The sequence below is a fragment of the Oncorhynchus gorbuscha genome, linkage group LG06 (assembly GCF_021184085.1).
Source record: "Oncorhynchus gorbuscha isolate QuinsamMale2020 ecotype Even-year linkage group LG06, OgorEven_v1.0, whole genome shotgun sequence".
In the NCBI taxonomy this organism is placed as follows: domain Eukaryota; kingdom Metazoa; phylum Chordata; class Actinopteri; order Salmoniformes; family Salmonidae; genus Oncorhynchus; species Oncorhynchus gorbuscha.
Genome location: NC_060178.1, coordinates 91423758 through 91440286, shown reverse-complemented (window position 1 = coordinate 91440286; position 16529 = coordinate 91423758). Strand labels below are relative to the sequence as shown.

General features: G+C 45.2%; 3 protein-coding genes across 9 annotated transcripts in view; 2 read left to right on the top strand and 1 right to left on the bottom strand.

The window, feature by feature from the left end:
• Window positions 1-555: 555 nt before the first annotated feature.
• LOC124037301 (ran GTPase-activating protein 1-like) lies at window positions 556-6982 on the top strand. The gene is made up of 15 exons (XM_046352007.1): window positions 556-682; window positions 1092-1209; window positions 1344-1471; window positions 1656-1715; window positions 2244-2423; window positions 2575-2709; window positions 2934-3092; window positions 3265-3378; window positions 3463-3562; window positions 3682-3766; window positions 3858-4065; window positions 4206-4308; window positions 4422-4510; window positions 4743-4864; window positions 6056-6982. Exons 2-15 carry the CDS (start codon window positions 1098-1100, stop codon window positions 6138-6140), a joined length of 1680 nt encoding a protein of 559 aa, XP_046207963.1. The 5' UTR covers window positions 556-682; window positions 1092-1097; the 3' UTR covers window positions 6141-6982.
• A 342-nt stretch (window positions 6983-7324) lies between these two features.
• Window positions 7325-15798, top strand: chadlb (chondroadherin-like b). 4 transcript variants are annotated; one of them, XM_046354527.1, is made up of 8 exons: window positions 7325-7455; window positions 10523-10693; window positions 11016-11210; window positions 11508-11809; window positions 12439-12940; window positions 13423-14109; window positions 14279-14445; window positions 14676-15798. In XM_046354527.1, the coding sequence occupies exons 2-8, from the start codon at window positions 10523-10525 to the stop codon at window positions 14962-14964; spliced, it is 2313 nt and encodes a 770-aa protein (XP_046210483.1). In that variant the 5' UTR covers window positions 7325-7455; the 3' UTR covers window positions 14965-15798. The 4 variants fall into 4 exon arrangements, with proteins under 4 accessions (XP_046210483.1, XP_046210482.1, XP_046210481.1 ...); XM_046354526.1 differs by having other exon boundaries at window positions 7337-7459; XM_046354525.1 differs by having other exon boundaries at window positions 7349-7470.
• l3mbtl2 (L3MBTL histone methyl-lysine binding protein 2) overlaps window positions 15711-16529 on the bottom strand; it is a 74228-nt gene continuing 73409 nt past the window's right edge. For 2 of the 4 annotated variants that reach the window (XM_046354520.1, XM_046354521.1), the window contains one exon: window positions 15711-16207. In XM_046354520.1, coding sequence (XP_046210476.1) covers window positions 16026-16207 — 182 coding nt within the window. In that variant the 3' untranslated portion in view covers window positions 15711-16025. The other 2 variants (XR_006839368.1, XM_046354523.1) reach the window with 2 other exon arrangements.

The window sequence follows — 16529 nt, the reverse complement described above, 5'->3', positions numbered from 1 at the left end:
TTGCCTACAGTCGGGAAGGCCTGTGATTTCTTAATCTGGCCCTGGACATTTCCTGTTTTCATCAGGCTGATCATGACTTTTTTCATGTGTCAGGTAATTCATCCCTTGAAATGGTTGGATGGAAACGTGGTTAGCAAGCCCCTGGCTGTCCGCAAATAAATAAATAAAAACTAGACAATGTGGCCATCTGCTTTGCTTAATATAAGGAATTTGAAATTATTTATACTTGTACTTATACTTTTAATACATAAGTAAATGTAATTCATTAAAAAGTTATTTCGATACGTAAGTATGTTTTAAACCAAATACTTGTAGACTTACTCAAGTAGTATTTTACTAGGTGACTTTCACTTTTACTTGAGTCATTTTCTTTTGATGTATCTTTACTTTTACTCAATTATGACACTTTTCAACTTTTTTCCACCACTGCTGATTTGTACCGTGAGTATACTTGATCCTCTTCTTCTTCTCGAAAGGTTGTTTTCAGGCGCTCTTTTGCCCTCCAATCTTGTATTGCAAACAGGTTGCAACTCCACTCCACAAAGTGGCGGAAAAGAGCAATCTAGTTAGTGGGCCTGTGTACAAAAAACTGAAAGAAGAAAAAACATTGACGTTGTAATCATTGTAGCAACAAGCGCGCGGTTGGAGGCAACGCGACGATCATAATATATCATCCGTTACGGTACTGTAACATGTTTGTCAACAATTAAATATGTTGTTTTTGTGTATATTTGCTGTCGTAAGAGCTGAAAAACTGAACCTTCTTTAGACTAACTCGTCTAAAGGAACGAGTACTTATATTTTGGATAACGACGGTGTGCTAGCAGCCGGCTAGCTTACTATAGTTTAACGTTAGTAGCTTGTCACACTAACAAACAGAATGCTACGTTACTGCGTCCTCTTTTCCCGTCATGTTTGTTATCTAGCTATGCAACTCAAACCTCATTTTACCTGGCTGAGTCGTTGATTCATATGAGCACAGTAATAATAGTCATTGGTAATGCCTGGTACTCATTGTCAGTAAATTGTTAATCATCAGTACTTTGCGAGCCAATTCATCTCACTGTTCTTGCTTTCATACAACACGACAGACCACCATGGCTTCCGATGACATTGCCCTGCTGGCCGAGGCGCTGTCCAAGACTCATGTAGGATATGGAGAGTTGAGCTACAAGGGCCAGGGACTGAAGCTGGACAACACAGAGTCTGGTGAGTGCACTGATTGCAAACTGGTCAACAACAGGAGACTTAAATATGGCATTGTTCTCTAACAATGCCAACACGGTTAACAGCTTTGATAATAGTCTTCTATCATCTGTTGGTGAATCTGGTTGTCTCTGCAGCGAAGGAGTTGGTGCGGGAAATAGAGGAGTACCAGGGACTCCGGGCCCTGCGGTTGGAGGGAAACACAGTGGGAGTGGAGGCAGCGCAGGCTATCTCCAAAGCCTTGGAGTGCAAAGACCAACTTCAGGTACTGGGTGGAGAGAGGCTTGAGATCAATTGTCTGTCTCCCAGGATGAGCAAAGCAAACTGACTTGGGCCTACTGCTGAAAATAGTGAGGTCACCCATTCACCCCATGATCCTTAGGAGGGGGTCAGCATTTTGCGGTTGAGTGTATTTCTTTACATCCTGCTTTAACTGTTTATTTTTTTAGAGTTGCCACTGGAGTGATATGTTCACGGGTCGCTTGCGCTCAGAAATCCCAACTGCCCTGGTGAGTCATCACTAACAACCTCCCCTTCCCCTTGTGCTTCATCTAATTTTATACATATACTGATATACAGTGACAAGAAAAAGTATGTGAACCCTTTGGAAATATATCTGGACTTTGCATAAATTGGTCATAAAATTTGATCTGATCTTCATCTAAGTCACAACAATAAACAAACAGTCTGCTTAAACTAAAACACAAACAATTTTACGTTTTCATGTCTTTATTGAACACAGTGTAAACATTCACAGTGCAATGTCTTACCGTGGACTGATGAACATCAAGGCTTTAAGAGATAATTTTGTGACCCTTTCCAGCTTTATGCAAGTTAACAATTCTTAATCTTGGGTTTTCTGAGATCTCTTTTGTTGGAGGCATGGTTCACAGCAGGCAAGGCTTCTTGTGAATAACAAACTCAAATTTTATGACATTTATGCAGAAATCCAGATCATTCCAAAGGCTTCACATACTTTTTCTTGCCACTGTATGTTCCACAAGTCTGTAGCTCTTCATGTCTCTCTTCATCCTCAGAAGTCCCTGGGCAGTGCGTTGATGACAGCAGGGGCCAGACTGCGAGAACTTGACCTGAGTGATAACGCCTTTGGGCCAGATGGGGTAAAGGGTATTGAGACTCTACTGAAGAGCTCTGCGTGTCACTCTCTACAGGAGCTGAGACTCAACAACTGTGGCATGGGCATCGGAGGGGGCAAGGTGAGCGTTTGGAAACACCAATTGTGTGACTGCTAGTACTTACTGACTTAGGATCATAGGCCATCAATTACTTTTCTCTATCATTCCATCCATCATTTTTCTGGTCTACTGTTAGGATGGGCCACAAAGTAACCAGCGTTTTGTCTGTTAGATCCTGGCGGCAGCGTTGACTGAGTGTCATGAACAGTCCAGTGCTCTCGGTGCCCCACTGAAACTGAAAGTGTTCCAAGCAGGCAGAAACCGCTTGGAGAACGAAGGAGCCACAGCCCTTGCCCTGGCATTTCAGGTACAGACAAATGGACACAAACTGCAACTTTATGATGAGGATCTATCCCCATATCATTATTCTCTGTAATAAAGACATGTCTCTTGTTCACACACTGAACTTGTTAGATGCAGCTTGGCCTAATATCTTGCTTTTTTTTTCTCCCCTCTCTTTTGTGCACTCTCCCTCCCCCTAATTTTTCTCGCACTCCGATTCTCCATCTCCCTCCTCCTCTCTCTTATCAGCTGATGGGAAGCCTAGAGGAGGTGCACATGCCCCAGAATGGGATCAACCATGCTGGGGTGACTGCTCTGGCCACCGCCATGCAGCACAACCCCCACCTGCGCATCCTCAACCTCAACGACAACACCTTCACCAAGAGAGGGGCGCTGGCTATGGCTCAGGTATTACTGCCAAATTGTCTGCCTAGTGCTCTGCTGTAGTCAAACATCTTGGTGCTAGACAAAATTGTTATTTAGCTGATTGGGGCCATCATATACATTTTAGTGTATTAACAAGGTTTTATTTTACGAGTTCTCTTAATTTATAATGATCTTTTCCCCTCTCTGTCCCCAGGCTCTGAGGCACCTGAGGACTGTGCAGGTGATCAACTTTGGGGACTGCCTGGTGCGTTCTGAAGGGGCCATTGCTCTCTCTGCTGTCCTGAGAGAGGGACTGCCCACTCTTAAGGTCAGTAGAGTGTGTGTGTGTGTGTGTGTGTGTGTGTGTGGGTGGATTACCCATTCTTGTCTGATTGTTCATTCCTATGTTCAGGAGCTAAATCTGTCCTTTGGGGAGATCACGGAAGCTGCAGCACTGGTGTTGGCTCAGGCCGTACAAGACAAACCCCATATGGAAAAACTGGATCTCAATGGTATTATTCACCACGCACTACTTCAATCAGTCCGAATGGTCATGAAATATAGATCCAAGTGTTAATGACAAATCCATTTTGTGTGTTTTGTTTATAATATATGATCTGTTTTTGTCCAGGTAACTGTTTGGGGGAGGAGGGGTGTGAGGCTCTGAAGGAGACCATGGACAACATGGACAGGGCTGACATACTGGCATCTCTCAGGTAGGTGTGTGTGGATGTCATCACAGGTGTAATTATACAACATTTAGCTATCGTCCTAGATGCTGTATTGGCTTTGTTCTACGCTCTATAGTGATGATGAGGGAGAGCCTGATGAAGATGAGGTTGAAGATGAGGAGAATGGCGAAGAGATGAAGGAGAATGGAGTGAAGGATGAAAGAGAGAGCCCAGTGAAGCTTGAGCCAACTTGTCATCCAGAGATCCTCTCTTTCCTCAGCTCCCCCACCGATGAGACACTGCTCAAACTGGGGGAAAACAGGACTGGACTCATCCAGCAACACGTAAATTATTACTGTGGTCATGGGCCATTCACACTTTAACTGTTGACGTGTATCTGAAGAGGGCCTTGTTGTGTAAGGTTAGAAGGCAATAACAGTTGTCATTGGGTTTTAACATCTATTGTGGAAACTTCTCTGGTCAGGTGGATGTCTCTGACCCAGATAAGGTTGCCGATGCCTTCCTGAGAATCTCCTCTCTGTACAGTGATGACCATGATGTCAAGAAGGCTGTCCTGGAGACTATTGGTGAGCCTAAACAGTCAAACACCCTCTTCTCGAAGTCCTGTCCGGCATCCTGCCTTGTCTTTGTGTTGGAGTGGGACTCTTAATGTGACTAAGTTGCGCTGCTTGTCCTACAGACATCCTGTTGAAGAAGGCATTCTCTGGTTCCTCCCTGCAGACCTACAGCTTCCTGTCCACTCTACTGGTGATGCTGGGGCTCCTCAAGGTAGCAACACTATGTACAACATGCTTATACCGTTCACTGAGTCTCAGCCATGTCAGTTACCATGTTGGGGTCAATCCATTCAAATCCATTACTTGCAGAAAATTAACAAAAAATGTCCTGTTTTCAATGAGATTTATTTAACTTGACAGGCTACAAAAATGTAGCCCAACTCTGATTAGCAGTAATGCCAGCCCTAATGTATATGGCTCCCATGTTAATCTGTGCTGTCCAGGGTGAGGGCAAGGTGAAGAAGGTGCAGGTGTTACCTGGTCACCTGTTGGTTTTGGAGCACGCTGTCCAACAGGACTACTTCCCCCAGGACCACGCCATCCTGCTGGACACCTTTGTCGCCAGGTAAGGCTGTGTGTGTGTGTACCCGTTAGTCTGTCTGGGTAGGTTTTGGACATTGAATAGTAGGCAGCTCCATGATCCTTGGGGTCTCAAGGGTGTCCCTCCATGAAGAAAAATAACAAATCTAATCTTCTAATACATCACAATGGAATAAATTACATTTCAATACTGTCACTATAACATCAGAATGGCGTCTAGACGCACAGAATTTGAATTGTATTTATATGGTGGTGGAACTGGAGAATTATGACATCACAATGGCTTCTAGACGCACAGAATTATAATTCATATTTCTATGATGGAGGAACACGGTATAATTCTAGTTCGATCCGTCTAGACGGAATTTTAAGAAAAACACGTCTAAATATAACTTTTCAACATTGCCTGCTCCAGAGTGTTTTCACTACTTATAAAAACGGAATATTGTAGGGCTTCCCTCATGCCCCTTCCCATCACTGTGCTAGCAGCCATGTGAGTGCAAGCTAGCTACCAACCAGAACATTAAGCTAGCCAAGACTAGCTACACAAACAGACTATAAAGCTACAAGTAGTGAGTGGAGTTACAAATGGACTGTACTAAAGAAGTTAAATGTCTTACCTGTAATGAAATGTTTTACACACACACAGCTTACTTGAACACCGGGTCCCCACATTTCCCACTCGCCCACACTGACTAGTCTGAAGCCACAGGGCTCTTCTCGCAGGCTCTATTCCCCTACATGGGAGCATTGCGATCCATAGGTCGGGAGTTTTGACCTGGTTACATGTACATTGAACAACACAGCAGCTTTTCGGCATGTTTTGTTATTTCTCTATAACAAAAAATCTACGACGAAGTTGTCTCTTTTACATTGGAGGTCAATAGGAAGGAATTTAGGTTTTCTTCAATTTGTGTGTAGTCAAGGGGAATTCCCTATTACATAAATATAGACTGGGACTATTGGAAAGTCATTTATTGCACTGTGATGTTATTAGACCTGGGTTCAAATACAGTACATTTGTATTTTAAATACTTTTTGTGTGTATTTGGCTTAATCAACTACTTCTATATGAAAATAATTTCCTATAAATACTATTTGAAACTATTTTCAAATACATTTATTTTCTTGTTTTAATTTTATCTTGTGATGAGCTTAGATTTTCCCACTGTCGTGGAGGTAAAAGTTCTTGTGCGTCTGTGTATGCAACCTACAGGCACGGTAAAGCCCTGAAGTCCTGCAGCCATGCCCGAGATAGTCTCAAGTCCACACTGGAGAGAAGGATCTCCCCGGAATGCTGAGCCCTCCTGCATCCCAAATGAACCAGTCAAAGCCACACAACCTACACACACTCCCACTCAGGACACACACTGCACTGATAAAGGGACATTCCATGCATGAGGACCTCACATAGATACTTTACACTGGACAGAAGGGGATGAAAACCAATCTACCTACACTCAATACATACCTGTGCGTTTTAGATTCATGAAGCTCCTCCAATGAAGATGTATTGAAGACTAGTTATTCAGACAGGGTTTCCTCAATTTTATTTTTCTATTTGATCTTGTTACTTTTTTTTTTTTTACAAAAAAGGGACATTTTCGTTAAGCCTTTAAACTAAAGACATTGTGGGGTGAAAGTGATTTGAAAAACGGAATAAATATTGAAGTTGATGGGCACACAAACAAGAATGGTGGTCAGATTCAGTAAGAACATGGTATTATGTTCTAGATGAACCTAGCTGGCCACGTCTGTACTGCTCAGCCTTAATATTATCCCACCATATTATTCTCGAGTTCAACCAGGTCAGATTCATTACTGTGCATCAGACGGTGAGGAGTGGACTACAGTATGCCTGTGCATCGCACCGTATGGACAGGAATAGACATCTATGTATGTATTGCTCTTGTACTGTATGCTGTTATAACAATGTGGAGCTCAGGAGACTAACTTGTTGAAAGGGAACTTATGGGGGAAATAGAATTTACCTTTGATTCTCATGTGTCTTACAACTTTAATGTAATGACCATTGATCTGTATAACATTGGAATAATGTACAGTATCATCAGGACTATTTTGATGTTTTTCATGTTAATCTGATTGCATTGAGGTGATGTGATAAAATATTACTTTTCCAAGAGTCCTCAGTGTGTTTTCCATTTAATCAAACTTAAACGGTAATCCTCAAACCAGAGGCAATTCCTCTTGTTTATTTTCACTACCAGGGATTTACCTCAACATCTATGTTAAACACATGTATGCCTACATTAGACCCATTAAGAGATGTAAATATTTGATAGGAACACCAGTCACTGACATTTAGTTGTTGGGAGAGTTTGGTTAGTTGGCCTCAAGCCTCCCTATAGAAGCCGTACAGTAGCTAGGCGATATGCATACTGTTTATACATCCCCTGAGGCGCAGCTCTACTGCGCACTTTGAAACCCACGAGAAATGAATCGAAAGACGGTCAGAGTGAATGGAGGGATAATGAAGTTTATTTTGGATGGGGTACAGCCAGGGGAAGAGCATGGGAGAGAGACCAGGGACCGTGAGAGAATAAACGGCAGTACAAAGAACGGGAGCTGAGTAACGGACACGAATACGGAGCGAGAGTGAGTGAGTAAACGGTAAATGGTGGAGAGATGCTGCCTAGGTTGCGTTAGAATGAAGAGTCGACTTTGTGTTGAGACCTTCAGATATTGATAATAAATTAATAATGGGGAAAAACTGCCGGACTTTAATAACTTCTAGAGATTGGACAGAATGGGTCAAATACACTGTCATGATTTTCTGTCAGCCTACACCTTATTTAAAAAAGACAGAGACGTGGGAAAGTTGTCGTGGAATAGCCAGGTAACGGTAGAAAACCAATAGAGGGAAATGTATTCCCCCTGGTTTATTTACAGGAGACACTCCGCAGCGGTGAGTCCTGTGCCCAGCCGTGAATACACTGCGCGTCTTTGTGCGCACCCGGCGTGCCAGCTCAACTGCGGTCTAAACTGCTTATCCCCGGGGGACACTGACACACAGGCTTTGCCCTAGGAAATTCCACCGTCTCTTATTTCTCCCCCTCTCTCACAACTCTCTCTTTCTCTCAAAATTCACAACGGTGTGTGATCATTGTAGGTGGAGACATCTTTGAAAAATGTGTTAAAACAGTTTTTCAATTGCTAAGTAGTAACAAGTAGGCTAGTGGTCAACAAGGATTACATCGTTTTAGTTGGATTTATCTGGAAACTTTCCTCATTTCAGGTAGGGACAATCTCCCAAACCCATATTTCCATACTTAATTAATTGTTTTGGTTCAGGTAGACTGCGACATCAGACTACAAGGTGATAACGGTTTCAGTGATGAAATAGCTTAAACGTGTGTATGTAGGCTATCATTGAAATACTGTCTTTAGATGTGGAAAAACACTTTCAATTAGTGAATTTCCATTATGAAACTAGGAGAAACATTGGGATTCATGCCATTCTTGCTATTATTGGCTATTAGGCATACCCTCTAAATACATTTTCTCACAGTCTGAATCTGGTGACGCATGTGATTGGAAAGGGCAGGTTTGACAACACGACAAGACACCACAACACGACAAGAGACACCACAACACTACATAAAGAGACACAACATCACGACAAGAGACACCACAACACGACAAGAGACACCACAACACTACATAAAGAGACACAACATCACGACAAGAGACACCACAACACGGCAAGAGACACCACAACACTACATAAAGAGACACCACAACACTACATAAAGAGACACCACAACATGACATAAAGAGACACCACAACACTACATAAAGAGACACCACAACACTACATAAAGAGACACCACAACTCGACAAGAGACACCACTACATAGAGACACCACAACACTACATAAAGAGACAACACGACAAGAGACACCACAACACTACATAAAGAGACACAACATCACGACAAGAGACACCACAACACGACAAGAGACACCACAACACTACATAAAGAGACACCACAACATGACATACAGAGACACCACAACACGGCAAGAGACAACACAACACTACATAAAGAGACACAACATCACGACAAGAGACACCACAACACGACAAGAGACACCACAACACTACATAAAGAGACACCACAACACGACAAGAGACACCACAACACTACATAAAGAGACACAACATCACGACAAGAGACACCACAACACGACAAGAGACACCACAACACTACATAAAGAGACACCACAACACGACAAGAGACACAACAACACGACAAGAGACACCACAACACGACAAGAGACACCACAACACTACATAAAGAGACACCACAACACGACAAGAGACACAACAACACGACAAGAGACACCACAACACTACATAGAGAGACACCACAACACGACAAGAGACACAACAACACGACAAGAGACACCACAACACTACACACAGAGACACCACAACACGACACGAGACACAACAACACAACAAGAGACACAACAACACGACAAGAGACACAACAACACGACAAGAGACACCACAACACTACATAAAGAGACACCACAACACGACAAGAGACACCACAACACGACAAGAGACACAACAACACGACAAGAGACACCACAACACTACATAGAGAGACACCACAACACGACAAGAGACACAACAACACGACAAGAGACACCACAACACTACACACAGAGACACCACAACACGACACGAGACACAACAACACAACAAGAGACACCACAACACTACATAAAGAGACAAAACAACACGACAAGAGACACCACATCATCACAAGAGACACCACATCACGACAAGAGACACCACATCACGACAAGAGACACCACAACACTACATAAAGAGACAAAACAACACGACAAGAGACACCACATCATCACAAGAGACACCACATCACGACAAGAGACACCACATCACGACAAGAGACACCACAACACGACAAGAGACAACACAACACTACACTACATAAAGAGAGACCTAAGGCAACAGAACATGGCAGCAGCACAAAATACGGTACAAACATTATTGGGCACAGAAAACAGCACAAAGGGCAAGAAGGTAGAGGCAGCAATAAATCACGCGAAGCAGTCACAACTGTCAGTAAAAGTGTCTGTGATTGAGTCTTTGAATGAAGAGATCACGATAAAACGGTCCAGTTGTAAGACAATGACCAAAGCTGCATGGTCTCGTGGAGTTTTAGCCTACAATCAGTTAAGGAACTTTAGCATAAAGATACATTATAACTATTATCTTATGTAGGATATTGAATAAATACGGATTTATATCGTTTTACGAATGGATTAACCGTATGCGTAATTGGAGTTGTTGGGACCACATTTAAATACATGTATATAGATAGTTTTAACGCGGCGAGGTGTGAAACGGTCAAGTCGAGATGCGTCTCACTGAGTTGATAATTAAGCCGTGGAATGTAGACCGGCGGAAACCGACGCATACTTGCAAAGCTTTGAGAAAGCAAATAGCCCAAATTCCTCTAATCCGAAAAATAGACGGGTTGAGAAATTAGATTAACTCGATAAAGGGATAAGACTGAGACTCTCTAAAACATATAGGTCTACATGGGATATGGAATGGCTGTCAACTTTGTTTATCTTGTAGTAGAATAATATTTGCGCAGCCAGTTGAATCTCCTTTGATTTTCCAGATGTATTCGATGGACTGCCCCGTAGCCTTGAGGTCTCTGCTGGTACTGTTCTTGGCCATCCCGGGGGCGCACCTTGGCAAGTGCCCAAAGGAGTGCATATGTGACCAAATCTCACTCACTGTTACCTGTGTCAACAAAAACCTGACAGAGGTGCCTTCCACAATCGACGAGGTAAGCCTAAACCCCATGTGACTGACTCATTGACATTTTGGATTTTATGAAGTAAGCCTAATGATTACAATTCAAGGGGTAACCTGTTTGAATTACAACAGGGTTTCCCAGACCATGTCCCGGGCCCCCTGGGTGGACGTTTTGGTTTTTGCCCTAGCACTACACAGTTGATTCAAATAATGCTTGGTGATGGGTTGATTATTTGAATCAGCTGTGTAGTGCTAGGGCAAACACCAAAACGTGCAGCCGGGGACACTACAGGTTGAATAACAAAATCATATTAAACAAATCTCAATCATTATCAATCCCTTCCCCCCATCAGATCACAGTGAAACTGGATCTGAGAAGCAACTACATCCAGGAGCTGCCATCAGGTGCGTTCAAACACACGCCGTACCTGACACACCTGTCCATGCAGCGCTGCAATCTCCGCACCGTGAAGGAGGGGGCGTTCCGTGCTCTGGGCCGTCTCGTCTTCCTCAACCTGGCCAACAACAACATGGAGATCCTCTATCAGGTGAGAGAGATTTGCACAGTGTTATATGTGACTGTTTCTGTGGTTTGACTATGTTTCTGGGGGAATTTGGTATTGAAAAAGAAAAGCTCCACACTCTCTTTCTTCATCTCATTTCATATCTCTCTCTCTCTCTCTCTCTCTCTCTCTCTCTCTCTCTCTCTCTCTCTCTCTCTCTCTCTCTCTCTCTCTCTCTCTGTCTTGCCGCCACTCTCTCCCCTCCCTCTCATTCCCCCTTCCTCCCACTCTCCCCTCCCCCTTCCTCCCACTCTCCCCTCCCTCTTATTCCCCCATCTCCAGGAGTCATTTGACGGTCTCTCCTCACTGAAGCAGCTGCTGATTGACCGTAACCGAGTGGAGGAGATCCAGCCAGGGGCCTTCTCTCAGCTGGGGTTCCTCAACCTGCTCTCCCTCACCCACAACCAGCTCACCTATATCCCCAACATGGCCTTCCAGGGCCTGCAGAACATAAAGTGGTTGCGCCTTAGCCACAACTCTGTTAACTACATGGCCACTGAGGCCTTCGCAGGCCTGTTCACCCTCACGCGCCTCAGCCTCGACCACAACGAGCTGCAGTTCTTTCCTACTGAGACCATGACCAGGTATGATGGTTGTGTTATCTCTTCCCTCACATACACCACAACACCCTTTTTCCAGGCACTAAAAGGCCTATTCTACCAACCATCCATTCCTCATTCTCTCTCTCTCTCTCTCTCTCTCTCTCTCTCTCTCTCTCTCAATTTTTTTAATTCAATTCGCTTTATTGGCATGATGCAACAATGTACATATTGCCAAAGCTTATTTTGGATATTTACAATATAAAAATTAATAAAAATGAGAATCAAAATTGTCAACGGGACAACAGTAATAACAATAATCAAGGGTCAAAATAACCATACATTGAACAGTAACAATAAGCATACAGTAGAGTACATGTGCAGGTTGATTGGTCTGTCAGAGACTGTCCCTCAACTCATGGCAGGCAGCAATGTAGTGTGCTGCCAACCCACAGCTCTATGCGTCCTCCCCCAACAGGACGGGTAGCCTATCCTCATCAGAGAGGTCTTTGAAACCTTGAATAAGGGTTTCAAATTTGGGAAAATGACACTCTCTAATTGTTTTACATTTTTTACATTTTGTCAGGAAATGCAGCTCCGTCTCAGGTTCTCTCTCTCTCTCTCTTTCTCTCTCTCTCTCTTTCTCATTCCCTCTATCTGTTCCCTCTCTCCAGACTCCCAGAGGTGACCCGTCTGGACCTCAGCTTCAACCCCATGACATTCCTGGGTGAGGAGACTGTCTCCATGAACAAACTCACCCACCTCTTCATGGACCACATGTCCCTGCAGGACCTGTCCCACACGGCAGTGTCCCTGTCCCCCTCTCTCACCCACCTGGACCTCAGCCACAACCAGCTCCGTGTCCTCCAGCCCTTCACTCCAGCCTCCCCCAAGCTGGCCCGCCTTAACCTGGCTGGAAACCCCATCTACTGCAACTGCTACCTGCTGCCGCTGAGGGAGTGGGGCATCCGGAAGAAGGTGAAGCTGATGGGGGCTTGCGGGGGACCGGCTCACTTCTCTGGGGAGAACCTGGAGGCCATCCACCCCCGGGACCTGCGCTGCCAGAGCCAGGAGGCCATGCTGAAGGCTGAGTTTGAGGAGCAGACTAGGGTGATGTCGCCCCCCACCCCCGAGCCCATCAACAAGGTCAAGTGTCCTGCCAACTGTGCCTGTGAGGTGAGAGAGGGGGATGCTGAGATTTTGATATGAGTTATGATCTTGCCATCCTAAAATGTATTTACCTCACCAAACCCTCTCTCTCCTATCTTATTCCTCCTGTCTTCCCTTATCCATCCCACCTGTCTTCTCTTATCCATCCTGCTTGTCCTCCCTTATCCATCCCGCCTGTCCTCCCTTATCCATCCCGCCTGTCCTCCCTTATCCATCCCGCCTGTCCTCCTTTATCCATCCCGCCTGTCCTCCCTTATCCATCCTTCCTGTCATCCTTTATCCATATACCCTGTCCTCCCTTATCCATCCCGCCTGTCCTCCCTTATCCATCCCACCTGTCCTCCCTTATCCATCCTGCCTTTCCTCCCTTATCCATCCCGCCTGTCCTCCCTTATCCACCCCTCCCGTTCTCCCTTATCCACCCCTCCCGTTCTCCCTTATCCATCCCTCCTGTCCTCCCTTATCCATCCCTCCATTGTTCCCCTCAGGGTGAGACACACCACTCCTCCTGTGAGAACCGCGGCCACAACAAAGTCCCCCTCGGCTTCTCCTCCGACACGCGCCTCCTCGACCTGCGGGGCAACCACTTCCACCACATCCCTGCCAACAGTTTTCCAGGCGTTGCCAAGGTAGTCTCCCTCCATCTACAGCGCTGTAAGATTGTGGAGGTGGAGCCTGGTGCGTTCCATGGCTTGAAAGGGCTGGTCTACCTTTACCTCTCAGAGAATGAGCTTGACTCCCTCAGCCCCGACGCCTTCAAAGGCATGCCTCAGCTCACCTACCTCCACTTGGAGAAGAACAAATTCACAGTCTTCCCCAAGGGGGCCTTCAAGCTGCTGCCTGGTCTGCTGGCCCTTCACATGGAGAACAACTCCATCGCCAAGCTGGAGCCGGGGATCCTGAATGGGGCTGAGAAGCTGAGGGGGCTCTATCTGACCTCCAACTTCATCAATGGTGTGGCCCCCAGGGCACTTGACCCATCCCCCGACCTCGACACTCTTCACTTGGGAGGGAACAAGCTCAAGGAGGTTCCCAGTGATGCGCTAGCGAAGACAGGCAACCTGGGAGAGTTACGGTTGTCTGGGAATCCCATTCGCTGGATTGGGCCGTATGCTTTCCAGCCATTAGCTAGGACACTGAAGGATCTGTATCTGGATGGCATGGGTTTGGAGAAGGTGAGGGGATATATTTACATGCCAGTACATCTGTGGTTTTCCTGTCACTCCTCTACTTTCTCCTTGTTTTCGTGTATCTCCTTCATTCCCTTCAATCACGTATGCTCCAGTTTCTCTTCTCTCCTATTCCCTCCCCATGACACGCCTGTGTTTTGTGATTCTCCTGCAGATGTCTAAGGACTCTCTGGCAGGGCTGGGTTCTGGTCTGAGGAGTCTATACCTAGAGGGGAACCAGCTAGAGGAGGTGCCTGACTTCAACCCTCTGACCGGCCTGGAGGTCATCAACCTGGCAGAGAACCCTCTGCTATGTGACTGCCCCCTGCTGCCGCTACGCATGTACCACATCCGCACATTACGCTCTCTCTATCACATACACACACTGATACATGCTTGCAAACTCCCCCTCTTTTTTCCTCGCTCTTGTACACACGTGCTGTAACCCACACATGTTCACCCTCTCATACAATCTGTAAACACACAATCATGTCTTAATGGCCACTCAGAAATATGCTGTACTCAACATGCATGACAATGCCTTTGTTAAAGCCTAACTCTCTTTCCCTCAGGTGGATTGAGAAGGTGAACCTGAAGGTCCGGGCCACCTGTGTCCACCCACCTGAGCTGCGAGGCCGGAGGGTCAAGGACGTCCACGTCTTCAAGGCCTGCCCTGGAGGGGAAAGCCTGCCCTCTGCCCCCCTCCCGAAGGTTTCCAAACCCCCCAAGTCCACCAAACCCAAACCTGCCCACCTCAATGCCCCCAGACAGGTCAAGGTGGTCAAAACCAAAGCTCGCAAGATTCAGACCCCAAAGCCCACCATCTCCAAGAAAACCACCAAGAGAAGCATGGTGGTTTGATTGCACATAGCTGTCACTATTACACGTAACTACAGGTGAGGAGATGTAACTGTCGGAGCTATAATGATGTGCCTCACTTGTCTCCCTCAAGGCTTTGACCTCTGTAGATATGCACAACTCAACACAGAACAGACCAACACATACTAAGACAGACACACAGTGGTCTTCATAGACAGATGCTATTCTGAAGAGGGTAGAAAAAGATGTAGAATTTCAATAATGTTGAAACTATTCTTTAACACCAGGATTATACTGTATGTTATTTCTATAATCGAGTGGCTTCCTGTTGAAAATGTTCTGAATTCATACTAACATTTTCAAATGTTACATTATGAAGTTTAGTCCGCTATGCTGACACTTGCTAGTGAAAACCAAACTGTAGGGAGCTCCAACATTTACTTCCCAATCTCCACATTCCACTGTACTAACACTCACTCTAATGGCCATTAGAGGGCAGTTTGACATACAGTACGTTGTAATTGCACTTTCTGTTTTCCACTTTGAAAACATTTTTTAATGTTACGGAGATCGAAATAAAGAATGAACAATTCTGTCAAGTGAGATGCTTGTTCAGTGTGGAAAAAGTTTGGCATTATAAAGAGCTCAAAGCTAGGTTCCTACCAGTACATAGCACTACCCTACTGTCTCGGTGTGTAGTAATGCATGTGTTTCATAGCAGATCCTAGTTTAGTCAGTAAAATGTCAAACGTGAAGGAAGATCATAAATCCCACAGACACTCAGAGCAACCAGTTCACTGAAGTACTTTAATCCAGGATTGTATATACAACAACGAAAAGGAATCTGGATATAAAACAAATAAACATTATATAACATCATCGACTGGGTGTTTGTTATTCAATGTATGAAAGAATGTCCTTAACGGGTGTCACAGTATTGGCCTTTCTGTTCAACTGGAACAGTTTTATTGAGCTCCAGAGCTGAGAATGTTCAGAAGTGGGGCTCAACAGACTCATCTGATCTTCAGGTGATCCAAGGCTGTGATGGTGTAGAATGAAGTTAACCACAGACATTCATCTACGGTCAGTTTGGATAATTGTATTCAGGGTATATCAATTTCAGTGAGTCTCAATGTTCCATCGGTTCCACCTCTGTCTGTTGCTTTCTGCTGGTCCTCTCCCTGTGGCTCCTGCTTGACCACCCCCAGGGAGGGTGGATGGACCTGGGCCTCTGGCAGGGTCGGTGCGATGGGGGTCTCCACCTCCTCCACCTTCACTGCTATGACTAGAGAGAGAGAGAGGAAAAGAGGACAAACACAATGAGCAATTAAGAAAAGTGAAAGGCATTCAATAAACATCTGCATGTTCTCTTTCTTCCAAGTTATCAACTACTAGTATGGCTGGACTGGAAGTCATTACAGGATGCGTTTCTACTCACTCTCCTGCTCCTCAGGTTCAGCCTTAATCTGCTGTGTGAGGGATGTGTGTCTACTCACTCTCCTGCTCCTCAATTTCAGCCTTAATCTGCTGTGTGAGGGATGTGTGTCTACTCACTCTCCTGCTCCTCAATTTCAGCCTTAATCTGCTGTGTGAGGGATGTGTGTCTA

What these genes read in the sequence shown, in the direction of transcription:
- LOC124037301 (XM_046352007.1), top strand. Translation starts at nt 1,098, where the DNA reads ATGGCTTCCGATGACATTGCCCTGCTGGCCGAGGCGCTGTCCAAGACT. An exon ending in TGGGCATCGGAGGGGGCAAG is followed by an intron (nt 2,424 to 2,574) that starts GTGAGCGTTTGG and finishes TTTGTCTGTTAG; the next exon opens with ATCCTGGCGGCAGCGTTGAC. An exon ending in CCCTTGCCCTGGCATTTCAG is followed by an intron (nt 2,710 to 2,933) that starts GTACAGACAAAT and finishes CTCTCTTATCAG; the next exon opens with CTGATGGGAAGCCTAGAGGA.
- chadlb (XM_046354527.1), top strand. Translation starts at nt 10,523, where the DNA reads ATGTATTCGATGGACTGCCCCGTAGCCTTGAGGTCTCTGCTGGTACTG. An exon ending in TGCCTTCCACAATCGACGAG is followed by an intron (nt 10,694 to 11,015) that starts GTAAGCCTAAAC and finishes TCCCCCCATCAG; the next exon opens with ATCACAGTGAAACTGGATCT. An exon ending in ACATGGAGATCCTCTATCAG is followed by an intron (nt 11,211 to 11,507) that starts GTGAGAGAGATT and finishes CCCCATCTCCAG; the next exon opens with GAGTCATTTGACGGTCTCTC.